The sequence below is a fragment of the Aethalodelphis obliquidens genome, unplaced genomic scaffold (assembly GCF_003676395.1).
Source record: "Aethalodelphis obliquidens isolate GAN/ISIS:26980383/991018 unplaced genomic scaffold, ASM367639v1 scaffold72, whole genome shotgun sequence".
Classification (NCBI taxonomy): Eukaryota; Metazoa; Chordata; class Mammalia; order Artiodactyla; family Delphinidae; genus Aethalodelphis; species Aethalodelphis obliquidens.
Window position 1 is genome coordinate 1,424,003 of NW_020838016.1, and position 15,425 is coordinate 1,439,427.

Sequence of the window (15,425 nt, forward strand, 5' to 3'; positions counted from 1 at the left end):
GAAAACTTCAGGGGTTTGATGTCCAGGTTGAGGACTTTAATCCATCACCATTTGAATTTGGCTTTAAAAGAATTATTAGGAATTGAACAGTTTACATCAAAATTACAAACAAAATGAGGTAGCTTTATAATTAGAGAATTGTGGTCATGCATGTAGTACCTGGTGTTTAGGTTTAGATTATTTAATAGAGGCTACTGCAATTTTGTAGTTCCTTTTTTTTCAACCCACTAGACCAATATTCTATATAAACAACATCAGAAACATGACTAGATTCACTTTTTAATGTGTTTTACAAATCTTTTATTGCTTCAACAAGAAAATGGATACCAGAAAGCTTTTCTTTTTAAAAACTTATTTGAACTACTTTGAGTCACTACTTTTATTCTTTATTGTCCTTATTTTCGAAGTTTTGGCGTCCAAACTTGGAAAACCTCATGGAGATTTGTATAAACATGCATATACATATATACACACACATTAAGTTTAAAGCCTCAGTTCCTCATTAAACCTTGCGCTCAGGCTCCTGTTAAAAAGAGGTAAAATGGTGAGAAGCTAAAAATCATGGAAAACAAGAATAAATCCCAATTGATAATTTCCTTGTTGTTATGAATTAAAACAGACATTTTAAGGCAAAATCTATCACCTTGCTAAAACTTCTACTAAGCTACAGACTCAGATATTTATAAGAAAATAAATAAACAAAAAGCCCTTTACACATGTCAATATGGTTTAATGACAAGCTAGCTGAGGAGTTGCACTTTGTTATTTTAGGTAACTTTCCATTCAGGAACAGTTAATATTTCAATGATTAAAATTTCAGGTGTTAAAAACTAACTTCAAGCAGGGTCATTGTTACACTGAAGCTGAATTCTTCAAGTTCTTGTCTTTAAATTACTATACAAATCCATCACAGTTACATTCAAGCTATTAATTTAAAACACATTTAATGTTTGGTAACTGAGTAAATACAATTACTGTACTCTAGGTCGTTTGATTTTATTTTTCTCTGTAGGAGCTTTCCTCTTTTGTGAGAATCCAGGCCCAGGTTCCTTATTATTCTGAAGAAATGAAATAGCTTCTGGTAGACAGTAATTTTCTACTTGAGGAGGAGATTCCTATAAAAGGGGGTAAAAAACCCAACATTGTTCATTTTTTTCAGATTTCAAACTGTTAATTAGGTAATAGATTCCTTTACTCTGCTTTATGACCAAAAAACTTAAACATTTGTCTTTCAAGGTAGCTATTTAGCACCTGTCACCATTAGTGACAGATCCTGTGTAACAAAATTTCACCTTTAGCAGAAAAATGAGTTTATAGCTCAGGCAGAGTGGGGCTAGCTCAGATCTTAATGGTTTCATCTGTAAAATATGGATTAAGTACAGAATATGGAAAATATGGTAAAATACAGTTAATAGCTATCATTTAACTGTGAGATATTATGTTTAGTGTAAATTTTTGAAAATCTTTGAATGGAATGGGATGAATTCCCCTTTTCATTTTTTATGGCTTTTAGTCTGAGGAGAAGCCCCTGTCTGTGTCATGTTGACTGGCTAAAACTTTAACAGAAAACTTTGAAGAACCAGAGGACAGAATGGCAACCACAGCACTAGAAAATGAGGTGGGAAATTCCAGAAAGTTTGGGAGGAGCTCCAAACTCTGTGTTATAAACACTGACCAAATCCTTGCTTGACCCCTAAATCATGTATGTGCAGAGACTCAAGGTAAGGCTCAAAGAACCCAACTAAGATTTGAGCTGCCACTCACTGCGGAGGGTCAGCCAAGTAAACTGCCTGCTAAACAAATAAAATGGTCCTCTTCAGAAGAACATGACAGGATCTAGTCTCTACAACTGATTTGTAATTTCTAGGATACATCCATAATTACTATACACGTGAAGAAGCAGAACATGAACTATTCTCAAGAAAAACAAATCACCCCCCAAAATGGAAATACTTAAGCATCAACTTAAGAAAAAAATATACATATACTGAAAATTACAAAATGCCCATGAAAGAAATCAGACAATCTAAATAATTAGAGATAAGCTGTCCTCAGTGACTAAAAGGCTTAACATAGTAAAGATGTCAAACACTCAAACTGATCTGTAGGTTTAATGTAATTCCTATCAAAATCATAGAAAGGTATTTTTATAGACAAACAGACTTATTTAAAATTTTACATATAAAGACACAGTCAAAAAGAAGTACAGGCCCTAGAATAGCAACAACAATTTTGAAAAAGAGGAATAAAGAGGAAGGAATCACGACCTAATATTAGGACTTATTATGTATACAGTAATTAAGAGTCTTGCAGAGGGAAAGACACATAGATTGATGGAACAGAACAGAGAATGCAGAAATAGACCCACACAAAATGCACATCTGAATACTGACCAAGGTGCAAGTGCAACTAAATGGAGTATAGTTCTTTTAACAAATGGTGCTGGAGCAACTGGACATGCTGAGGCAGAAAACCCCTCAACCAACCTCCTAACAATTTTGACCTAAACCTTACACCTCTATGTATTATCAGACATAAAAAGTAAAAACTATAAAACCTTTTTTAAAACTTGTTTTGCAAAAATTCCTGTTAAGAGGATAAAGGTAGGGGATCCCTGGTGGTCCAGTGGTTAGGACTCAGTGCTTCCACTACCGGGGGCACGGGTTCAATCCCTGGTTGAGGAACTAAGATCCTGCTAGCTGTGTGGCTAAGCCAAAAAAAAAGAGGATAAAGGTAAATGGATGAATACATAAGCCACAGACTGGAAGAAAATATGTGCAAATACATATCCAACAAAAGACTAGTATCTATTATAAACAACTCTCAAGCGTAAAAAAAACAATTCAATTACAAAGTGGACAAAAGACATGAAGAGACATTTCAAGGAAGAGGATATGAACATGGCAAATAAGCACACAAAAAGATGGTCACTTTGATTAGCCATTAGGAAAATGCAAGTTAAAATCACAAGAGAGATCATACACCAGATGAAATGGCTAAATAAAAAATGACAACTAAATGCAGATGAGGATACAAAGAAACTGGATCACTCATACATTGATGGTGAGAATGTAAAATATGCCCACTTTGTAAACACACTCTTGAGAATTTATCCCAGTGCAATGAAATCTTATTTTCACATATGAAACTGTACATAAATGGAAACAACCCAGATGTCCTTCCATAGGTTAATGATTAACTGTGGTACATCTGTACTACTCAGCAATAAAAGGTAATAAAAGTATTCATTGTTGCATAAGAATGCAACAATCTGGATGAAACTCAAAGGAATTTTACTGAGTGAAAAAAGCCAATTGCCAAAGTTTACACACTATTATTAATTCCATTTATTTAAGTTTTAAAAAATGAGGGATTCTTGGGCTTCCCTGGTGGCGTAGTGGTTAAGAGTCCACCTGCTGATGCGGGGGACATGGATTTGTGCCCCGGTCTGGGAAGATTCCACATGCCGCAGAGTGGCTGGGCCCGTGAGCCATGGCCACTGAGCCTGCGCGTCTGGAGCCTGTGCTCCGCAACGGGAGAGGCCACAACAGTGAGAGGCCTGCGTGCTGCAAAAAAAAAAAAAAAAAAGAGGGATTCTTGTAGTGATAGAACTGTTCTGTATCTTGACTGTGGTGACAGATACATGAACTTACACATGATAAAACTGCAGAAATCTAAATACACAAATATACATGAATAGAAGTAAAACTGGGGAAATCTGAATAAGCTTGGATTGTATAAAGCCAATATCCTGGTTGTAAGGATATTCTTGTTTTTGCAAGATGCTACCCACTAGTGTAACCTGGAGAAAGTGTATATGGAATCTCTCTGTATTATTTCTTACTACTGCATGTAAATCTACAATTATTTCCAAATAAAAAGTTTAATTAAAAAAAAAGTAACAGAACATCTTGCTCATGACCCAGATGTTGGAAATAGTAGACAATTGCAACATAGCTATTATAACTGTTCTTAATGATATAAAGGAAAATATGCTTGAAATGAGTGAACAGACGAAATCTCAGCACAAAAACAGAAACCACAGAAAAGAACCAAAGCGATTTTAGATATAAACAAGTAATACTTAAAAAAAAAATTTTATTTATTTTTGGCTGTGTTGGGTCTTCACTGCTGCACGCAGGCTTTCTCTAGTTGTGGCAAATGGGAGCTACTCTTCGTTTTGGTGCGTGGGCTTCTCATTGCAGTGGCTTTCTTGTTGTGGAGCATGGGCTCCAGGCATGCAGGCTTCAGTAGTTGCATCATGTGGGCTCAGTAGTTGTGGCATACAGGCCCTAGAGCACACGGGCTTCAGTAGTTGTGGCGCACAGGCTCAGCAGTTGTGGCGTGCGGGCTCTAGAGCACAGGCTCAGTAGTTGTGGTGCACAGGCTCAGTTGCTCCGTGGCATGTGGGATCTTCCCAGACCAGGAATTGAACCCACGTTCCCTGCATTTGCAGGCAGATTCTTAACCACAGAGCCACCAGGGAAGTCCAAAAATATAAGACTTAAATCAAAGTCTCACTGGATAGGATTAAGAGCAGATGAAAATAACAGGAAAAAATCAGTGAAGTTGGAGATAGATACACAGGAATTGGGCAATCAGAAGAGCACAGAGAAAAATAATTGCAAATAAGTGAATACAGGCTTAGGGGCCTGTGGGACAATATCAAAAGAGTAACATGAGTAACTGAATTCCCAGACAGAAAAGAATGAAGCAGAAAAATAGCAGAATGAAGAAATAATGCCCCAAATTTCCCAAACTTGGTGAGAGACATAAGTTTAAAGAAGCTTTGTGAATACCAATCAGGATTCATACAAAGAAACCATACCTGGAAATATAAATGGTTGAAAATCAAAGATGAAGAGAAAATCCTGAGAACAGCCAGGAGAAAAATGACACATTGCATAAAGGAGAACAATTCAAATTACCATTAACTTCTTATCAGAAACAATGGAGGCCTTAGGACTTCCTCAGTGGTCCAGTGGTAAAGAGACCACCTTCTAATTCAGGGGACACAGTTTCGATCTCTGGTCAGGGAACTAAGATCCCACATGCCCTGGGGCAACTAAGCCTGTGCGCCTCAACGAGAGAGCCCGCATTCCACAAAACTACAGAGCCCAGGCGCTCTGGAGCCCACGTGACCCAACTAGAGAGAGAAAAAAACCCACACACTACAACAAAAGAGAAGCCTGTGTGCCACAATGAAGAGCCCATGCCACAAAGATCCTGCATGCCTCAACGAAGATCCCAAGTGCTGCAATTAAGACCCAACACAGCCAAAAAACATTATTTATTTTAAAAAATAAATATTTTGTTAAAAAGTAAAAAGAAAAAGAAACAATGGAGGCCAGGAGAGAATGAAGTCTTTATTGAAGTACCAGAAGAAGAAAAAAAACTCAACCCCAAATTCTATATCCTGCCAAGAATCTTCAAGAATAAAGGTAAAATAGACATTTTCAAAAAAAAGAGAAAAAAAGAAAACTAGCATTGGTCCCCATCATATTTGTACTACAAACTAAAGAAAGTTCTTCAGGCTGAAGGAAAATGATACCAGATGGAAACTTAGATATTCAGAAAAAAATAACACTCAAAATGGTATACATTAGGGTAAATATAAAAGACTTTTTTCCCTTTTGATTTCCTTAAAATACATTGGATTGTTTAAAGCAAAACTTACTTAAAGTATAACACTGTACTTGTGGGGCTAAAACAGATAGATGGGCCAGACATTAAATATTTTAGTAGTTGCAAATTTCTGTTGCGACTACTCAACTCTGCAGTTGTAGTGCAAAAGCAGCCAAAGAGAATATGCAAATGTAAGAACGTGGCTGGGTTTCAATAAAACTTTATTAATAAAACAGGCAGTGGGCTGGATTTGGCCTGTGGGCTATAGTTTACTGGCCCTTGGTTTGAAGAACAGGGGAAGCAAAGGAATCTATATGGTTCAAGATTTCTGCATTTTATGCAGTGGCACAATATTAACTCTAGGAAGATTATGAAAAATTAAGGAAGTATATTGTAATCTGTAGAGCAAAACACCCCCGCCCCTCTAAAAAAAAGCAGAGAAGTTTTTGCTTTAAAAAGACAATGGAGGGTCTTCCCTGGTGGCGCAGTGGCTGAAAATCTGCCTGCCAATGCAGGGGACATGGGTTTGAGCCCTGGGCAGGGAAGATCCCACGTGCTGTGGAGCAACTAAGCCCATGCGCCACAACTACTGAGCCTGTCCTCTAGAGCCTGTGAGCCACAACTACTGAGCCCACGTGCTGCAACTACTGAAGCCTGTGCACCTCGAGCCCATGCTCCGCAGCAAGAGAAGCCCCAGCAATGAGAAGGCCACGCACTGCGATGAAGAGTAGCTCTTGCTCTCCACAACTAGAGAAAGCCCACGTGCAGCAACGAAGACCCAACACAGCCAAAAAAAATAAAAATAAAAATAAAAAGAGACAATGGAGGGGATTTCCCTGGTGGTCCAGTGGTTAAGACTCCACATTCCCAATGCAGGGGGCCTGGGTTTGATCCCTGGTTAGGGAACTAGATCCCATGTGCAGCAACTAAAGATCCTGCAAGCTGCAACAAAGATCCCACACATGGCAACAAAGATCCCCCATGCCACAACACAGCCAAATAAATAATAAATAAATATTAAAAAAAAAGACAATGGATGAAATGGAATTCTAAAAAATATTAAATACCAAAAAAAGCAAGAAAAGAAGAACTGACGAACAAAGAACTGAAGAGACAAACCAAAAACAAATGGCAAAAAAAAAAAAAACAAACAATATCAGTAATTACGGACTAAACATTCCAGATAATAAAAAGCAAGGCCCAACTATGTCCTGTTTACAAAAAAGCCGTTTTAAATATAAAGACACAAATAATTTAAAAATTAAAAAAAGATAAATTAAATACCTGGGAAAAAAATTAACCAAGGAGGTAAAGTATCTGTAAACTGAAAACTGTAAGACACTGATGAAAGAAACTGAAAAAGATACAAATAAATGAAAAGATAAGCTGTGCTCATGGACTGGAAGAATATTGTTAAAATATCCTTACTACCCAAAGCAGTCTGCAGATTCAATGCAATCCCTATCAAAATTCCAATGGCATTTTTCAGAGAAACAGAACAAACAAACCTAAAATTTGTATGGAACCACAAAATATCTCAAATACCAAAAGCAATGTTAAGAACAACAAAGTTGGAAGCATCATGCTCCCTGATTTCAAACTATATTACAAAGCTACAGTAATCAAAATAATACGGTATTGGCACAAAAACAGATCAATGGAACAGACTAGAGAGCCCAGAAGTAAACATATGCATACATGATCAATTAATTTACTACAAAGGTGCCAAGAATATACAATAGGGAAAAGACAGTCTTTTCGATAAATAGTGTTGGGAAAACGGAACCCCCACATGCAGAAGAATGAAACTCAACCACTATCTTATATCATACACAAAAATAAACCCAAAATGGATTAAAGACTTGAACATAAGACCTGAAACCATAAAACTCCTAGAAAAAAACAGGCAGCAAGCTCCTTGACACTGGTTTTGGTGATGATTTTTTGGATTTGACACCAAAAGCAAAGTAACAAAAGCAAAAATTAACAAGTGAAACTATATCAAACCAAAAAACTTCTGCACAGTGAAGGAAACCATCAACAAAATGAAAAGCCAACTTATCAAATAGGAGAAAGTATTTGCAAATTATATATCTGATAAGGGTTAATATCCAAAATATATACAGAACTCATACAACTCAACAGCAAAAAAAAAAAAAAAAAAAAAAAAAAAAACTGATTAAAAAATGGGCAGAGGATCTGAATAGACATTTTCCCAAAGAAGACATACAGATGGCCAACAGGTACATGAAATGGTGCTCAACACCACTAATCAACAGAGAAATGCAAATCAAAACCACAATGAGATACCACCTCACACCCATTAGGATAATTAACATAAAAAAGACAAGAGATAACACATGTTGGCAATAACATAAAAAAGACAAGAGATAACACATGTTGGCAAGGATGCAGAGAAAATGGAAACTTTGTGCACCATTGGTGGGAATATAAATGGTGCAGCCACTCTGGAAAACAGTATGGAGGTTCCACAAAAAATTAAATACAGAACTACTATATGGTCCAACAGTTCCACTTCTGGGTATTTATCTAAAGGAAACAAAAACATTAACTCGAAGATATCTAACAGCCAAGACATGACTGTCCAGCAATGAATGAATGGATAAAGAAAACTGGTATGTACACGTATACACACACACACACACACACACACACACACACACAAAATGGAATATGATTCAGCCATTAAAGAGGAAATCCTGCCAATTGTGGCAAAATGGATGGACCTTGAGGGCATTATGCTAAGCAAAAAAAGTCAGAAAGAGAAATACAAATACTGTATGATCTCTTGTTAAGTGGAATCTAAAAAAAACAAAACCCTCAAAACTCAATAGATACAACAGAGAACAGACTGGTGGTTGCTTGACAGAGGCAGGGGGGTGAGGGGTGGGCAAAATGGATAAAGGTGGTCAAGAGGTACAAATTTGTTATAAAATAAATAAGCTGTGGGAATATAATACACAGCATAATGGTTATAGTTAATAATACTGTACGGTATATTTGAAAGTTGTTGAGACTCAATTTTGGAAGTTCTTATCACAAGATTAAAGAAAATTGTAATTATGTGTGGTGATGGATGTTAACTAGACTTACTGCGTAGATCATTTCGTAAAATATACATATACTGAATCATTCATTATTTTGTACACCTGAAACTAATGTTATATGCCAATTGTATCTCAATTCAAAAAAAAAAAAAAAAAAAAAAAAGGTGGCCAGACTCATCATTTAGGCAGATCAGAAGACTCCTCTTTGGATAAAAATGAAACAATTCAAGAAGCACATAAAGTTATGAATCTAGGAGAGGTGTCCAATAACTAGTTCATCCACACCATCTCACCCAGCTCAAAATGGACAAGACCCAACTATGCTCAGTACTTCTAAGCAGCTTTTTACCCCGTTTTTTTTTTAAGTGATATTTAAAAAAATTAATTATTTATTTTTACGTTTGGCTGTGTTGGGTCTTCATTGCTGTGTGCAGGCTTTCTCTAGTTGCGGCAAGTGGGGGCTACTCTTCATTGTGGTGCGCGGGCTTCTCATTGCAGTGGCTTCTCTTGTTGAGGAGCATGGGTTCTAGGCTCGCAGGCTTCAGTAGTTGTGGCACACTGGCTTAGCTGTTCTGCAGCATGTGGGATCTTCCTGGACCAGGGCTTGAACCTGTGTCCCCTGCACTGGCAGGCTGGTTCTTGACCACTGTGCCACCAGGGAAGTCCCTACCCCCTACTCTTAATCATGGACAGAAAACCAAGAATTACTAGATATCTGATAAATTCCTCTAACATGGAAGATAAAAACCCAGATAAAGGGAAAAACACAGCTTGGTGGAAGTAGAAACTATGCAGAGATAAGAAAACTTAAAAAAAATACATCAATAAATCCTCTGAGAGCTCACAGAAGGTATTAATCAATGAAACAAGAAAACATTAAAACAATAAAATATAAATTCAAAAAATGAAAACAGGTCTAAAACATGATAGCAAAATGAAGTTGATAGAATATTGAACTGCAAGAATCTCTCAAAAAGATAAAAATAAGTGAAAAATAATAAAATCTAATATACAAATAGCAGAAGTACAGAAGGAGAGAACAGAAAGTGGGAAAAAAAAACCCTCATCATTGAAATAATTCAAGATTTCCCAGAACTCAAAGATAGAAGTTACCAGACCAGAAAGGGCCCAAGTGCCCAGCATAATATAAACAGATCCTCATGAGAGTGTATCATTTTGAAATTTCATGAAACTGGAGCAAAAAGAACTTCCTAAGTAGATTACAGTTACATATAAAGGATTAAGAATCAGATGGCTTTAGACTGCTCAATGGCAATACTAGAAGCAAGGAGACAAACAATCAAAAGTCTAAGAGAAAGCAGTTTCCAACCTAGAATTTGATGCCCAGCCAAACTATCAGTCTAGTAGGAATGAGAATAGAAAAAAGAATTTCCACACATAGAAAGTCTCAATTTACCTTCCATGTGTTCCCTCTCAAGAAGTTACGAGAAGAGACCTCCATCACAATGAGACAGCAGATCAGGATGACATGCAATTCAGAAAGAGGAGATTCAACAGAAAAGAGACAAATGGTGGTGAATGGAGCTCCTGGGACGATGGCAGTGTACAGAAGTAGACAGAGGGTGACAAAGATCCCTGCAGTCACCACACCTAGTTTCTAAGCTGAAGTCAGAACACTGGGGTGAGCCTATCTCAGAGTCCTATCTGTGCTTGGCTTATCTTGGCCATGAACTTGACATGAAGCTGCTGCTCTCCCCTCCTTAGCCTGCTGCTTCACACTATAGAAGTGTTCTGTTTTGACTTACTCCAGAGAGCTAGAGATAGGCAATAATAAGCTCAGATGCAGAAATACAGAGCAGCTCACTCCCCCAATGTGTTTCTCCAGACATCTAGTATTTGACACACATTACAACCCTGAGAAAGGCAGGAACAACTGGGAAGGAGCAACAGGGAGTTCCTATGGGACTAGCAATCTTCTATTTCTTATCCTCGGCACCTGAATGACATTTTGCTATTCTTTAACCAGAACATATTTTCTATACACTCTTTTTTATGTAAAAAGAAAAAAATACCCCCAAATTATAGCACATGTACAAGTTTAACACAGCACAAGTTTAAGCAATTAATCTATGTTGGGTCCCATCTTAGATGGCAGCTGTATCCCTGAAACGATCAGAAATTTCTGGAGGGATGAGGTATGGGAAGTTCTCTACATTCCCCCAATCCCTGCCCTTTTCCCAGTGGGTAATATTTTAAAACCTCATGTCTCAACAAACAGAGATTTTTAAAAAGTTATTTAGATGTTCAAGGAGAGCTAGTACTGGTTTACTAAGTCCTAATCAATACACCCCACTGCTTTATGACAGAGGCTTTGCATGCATGTTTCAGGCACTCCTATTAAAAGCTGACCAACTTCCAAAAACAAGCAGCAACAACCACAAAGCAGGTTAGGTTTGGCTTCCCCCTACTTCTACACTAATCTGTTTGAAATCCTTTGTTGTAAGACATTTACAATCATGTGTCATATCTTGCTGATTCCTGATGGCATTTTAGGCACTCCAGTGTCAAGATTTTTCTTTGCCCATTCAAACCACCCAACATAGGCCAATTCTGAACAGGAGTATAGTGAGCCCTCCATGTAGTGTTTCATTTCCCTTACTGTCTAACACAGGTATTTACAGTGTATCGAAACAAAAGGTCAAGAAAATTTAAAAAGGACCCTTGGGTAAATGTTTCTCCTTGGACTCGCGCAATCAATTTCTGCTTTCTTTATATTCCAACATTTTAGAGGGCACTTTTAGAGGTACCCAGATTTTTATACCCATTTCATATTTAACTTCTAGGCTAAATGTTTACATAGGTTTTCATTATTTTAAAAAATAGACTGAAACTGAAAGGGGTTGAATGGGGGAGACTAACAAGAGATTAACAGTCTATGAATAACAAGCCGAGGGTTTTGTTGTGCAGTTATGTCTCTATGCATATAAGCACATTTCTGGTGGTGAGGAGGTCAAGGACAGGATCTTACAAACCTGCATAAGAAAATCAGCAATGTATTCCGTTTTCAAGCAGTACACATTCTGGGCAGCAGCTTCTGCTATATTAACTCCCAAGTCATCTGGTTTTAGTTTATTAAAGTCAGAAAAGAGATGTGTAGCTTCTTTAAATAAAGATACAGAATGACCAGGTAGCACCTAAGGAAAAAACAAAAAGCATCACAATCTATCAGTGTTTCAAAGTAGTTCAACTGTGTAATCTACACATAAAGGATTACCATTTCACAAAGCACAGAAAATCAAGAATTGATCACAGCAACCTTGTCAATACAAACCTTTGCTCCTCCTGACTGAAGAAGGCGTTTGAATCCTGCTTCTCGGGACTGATCGACATGTAAAATAACCTTCCACCCACTAAATGCCCCCTACAAATAAAAAAATAATCAGTGTTGAAATTATTTGGAAAAATAAATGACAAAATAATATAAAAAATACATTATTTTCTCTGTCAATGAATAACCTTATAACCTTTACTTCTGATGAACACACTGATAACTATCTTGGTCAGAATACTCTGAAACACATAGCCACGGTGTCTGGCACACAGCAGCCCATCAATAAATACTTGAAGAATGAAGGAAAATGTTTTAATGATTTGGTAACATTAAAACAAAGCAACGTGACATTTGTTTAGTCTTTTCTACTATTTTTTTCTTAAAACTAATCAAAGGTAGAGCCTAAAGCACAGCTTCTTAGATGAGATGAAGCCTCCAGTTAATATTTCTCTTGAAAATATTTACAAATTTGAAACATAAAATATTTAAGTACAGAATTAGCAATTAACAGAAGCCTGTGGAATTACTTTAAAAGAAAGGGAATCAAGGCTAACAGGGACTTGGAGACAGCAGAGAACTCAGAATATAACACAAAAGATGATATAACTCAGGTTCTTAACCTTTTTGTGAGCCATGGACCCATTTGGAAGTCTAGTAAAACCTATGGATCTGTTCTCTAAATAACTTAAAAAAAATAACAGCTTATATTGAGATGTAATTTCCATACCATATGAATGTTTTTTAAATGTCCAAAATAAAATACAAAGTATTACAAAAGAAAACATTTTATTGAAAAGTATCAAAATGTTTCAAAATTTGTGACATAATAATAGACGTGCTTCTATATTAAACCCATCATAGGATTGAAAATACGGTTCAGTCAAAAATGCATTAAGGGACTTCCCTGGTGATCCAGTGGTAAAGAGTCTGTCTTCAAATGAAGGGGATGCACGTTCGATCCCTGGTCAGGTCCCAGGGATCCCACATGCCGTGGGGCAACTAAGCCTGTGTGCCACAACTACTGAGCTTGCATGCCTCAACAAGAGAGCCTGCGTGCTGCAAACTACAGAGTCAACATGCTCTGGAACTCACGCGCCACAACTAGGAGCCCATGCACCCTGCGTGCCACAAATAGAGAGAAGCCCGCACGCCAATGAAGAGCCCATGCACTGCAATGAAAGATCCCATGTGCCTCAATGAAGATCTCATGTGCCACAACTAAGATCCAACACAGCCAAAAAAAAAAAAAAAAAAGCATTTAAATACACCTAACCTACTGAACATCATAGCTTACCAGCCCAGCCTATCTTAAATATGCTCATAACACTTATATTAGTCTGTGGTTGGGCAAAATCATCTAACACAAAGCCAATTTTATAATAAAGTGGTTGAACATCTCATGTAATTTATTGAATGCTATACTGAAAGTGAAAAACAGAATGGTTTTAAGTATATCGGTTGTTTACCCCCATGATCACATGGCTCACTGGGAGCTGTGGCTGCTGCCTCTGCCCAGTATCACCAGAGAATACTGCACTGCATAATGCTAGCCTGAGAAAAGACCAACATTCAAAATTCAAACTATGGTTTTTACTGAATGTGTATCACTTTTGCACCATCATAAAGTCGAACCATCGCAAGTTGGGGAGGTCTGTATGTACTATTTTAAAGTTGTGACAAACATAAACAGTATTTCAAGTTGCAATCATAATACAAGCAAAAATATCTGATTCCTGTGGGGCAAAATCATAGTACTGTTCATAGTGTTGCGATTTGTTGCCTAGACTTACAATGAAGGAAATGTTAACTTTCAATTAGAGGTTAGTAAAAATAAGGATGTATTTCTTCCCCCATCCAAAGTGTATAGCCTTCCTGGATCCCAATGTTCATTGCAGCACTATTTACAATAGCCAGGACATGGAAGCAAGCTAAATGTCCACCAACAGAGGAATGAATAAAGAAGATGTGGTACATATATATGATGGAATATTACTCAGCCATATAAAGGAACAAAATTGGGTCATTTGTAGAGACGTGGATGGACCTAGAGGCTGTCACAGAGTGAAATAAGTCAGAAAGAGAAAAACAAATACTGTATATTAACGCATATATGTGGAATCTAGAAAAATGGTATAGATGAACTTATTTGCAAAGCAGAGAGACACAGATGTGGAGAATAAACGTATGGATACCAGTGGGGGGAAGGGAGGGGGTGGGATGGATTGGGAGACTGGGATTGACATATATACAGTACTATGTATAAAATAGATAACTAATGAGAACAGAATGTATAGCACAGGGACCTCTTAGTGCTCTGTGGTGACCTAAATGGGAAGGAAATACAAGGAAGAGGGGATATATGTATACATGTGGCTGATTCACTTTGCTGTACAGCAGAAACTAACACAACATTGTAAAGTAACTATACTCCAATAAAAGACAAAACAAAACAAAACAAAAACAAAGTGTATATAGCCTTCCTGAATTTGATCTATAAAACTCCTTTGGGAGAGTCTGTGGACCCCAAGTTGAGAAGCCCTGAAGCTGGATGCTAGAAAGACTCTTTGGAAGAAATACAGTATGGGTCACATTTTACACATATAAATGATTTTTAAGAGAGCTATCAACATTATATATATCTTACTGCTGATCATAATTAGAAGAATTAGGAATCAACACTAAGCTCAATTTAGAATGTCCAAATTAAGTATATCAATCAAGTGATAAAAGACAAATAGAATTATTCTTATTTTGTCAAGCACATTCTCTGAAAAAAAAAATCTGGACTAGTCATGACATCGAATGCCATTTATACTACCTACATAATTATATACGTTAATACCTCAATAATGCCTGATTCTTGTCTTTGCTGGATTTTCTTCCTCCATCTCATCGCTGCAAGCGCTAGTTTTCGTTGCTGTACACTGATTCCAGTCAAAACATCAAGTATGGAACTACTTCCCCATTCATAGTCTTCTTCCTAGAGAATTAGTCCAACAAACTTTTGAGTTCATAGAATATGTCCTCAAAGAATCCACAATCTAATAAGAGTTACAAGCTATACATTCCATTCCTCTAAATACAGAGGATACTAAGTAAGCATCAGTTTATGAGCATGGAGGAAATGTAGATTAATTTGGCTTTGTATGAAAGTCAAGTATATCTGGCTTTTAATTAGAAATCAGAAGAATATTGCATACATTTCTAAGAAACTATATCTTAGCAATTGGTAATAGATTATTGGGCTTCACCTACTGTAAGATGAACTTCACAGAAGGACATGGTCTCAAAAGAGGTATGTATTAACAGCTTGATTACCTGTCTACACAGGCAAGATCCCTGAATGATCTTGATTGAAAACGTCAAAAAGTACACGATAGATATTACTGCAATGGTCAGTTAGGAACCAAAATATTTCAAATAATTAGCTTAATATTTTA

At 37.0% G+C, this 15,425-nt stretch overlaps 1 protein-coding gene across 4 annotated transcripts in view; it reads right to left on the reverse strand.

Moving 5' to 3' along the window:
• Window positions 1-283: 283 nt before the first annotated feature.
• TOPBP1 (DNA topoisomerase II binding protein 1) overlaps window positions 284-15,425 on the reverse strand; it is a 77,420-nt gene continuing 62,278 nt past the window's right edge. For all 4 annotated transcript variants that reach the window (XM_027091761.1, XM_027091759.1, XM_027091762.1 and 1 more), the window contains exons 25-28: window positions 14,828-14,965; window positions 11,986-12,075; window positions 11,687-11,848; window positions 284-1,115 (exon numbers count right to left, since the gene is read on the reverse strand). In XM_027091761.1, the coding sequence (XP_026947562.1) occupies window positions 972-1,115; window positions 11,687-11,848; window positions 11,986-12,075; window positions 14,828-14,965 (534 nt within the window). In that variant the 3' untranslated portion in view covers window positions 284-971. The remainder of the gene's footprint in view (window positions 1,116-11,686; window positions 11,849-11,985; window positions 12,076-14,827; window positions 14,966-15,425) is intronic.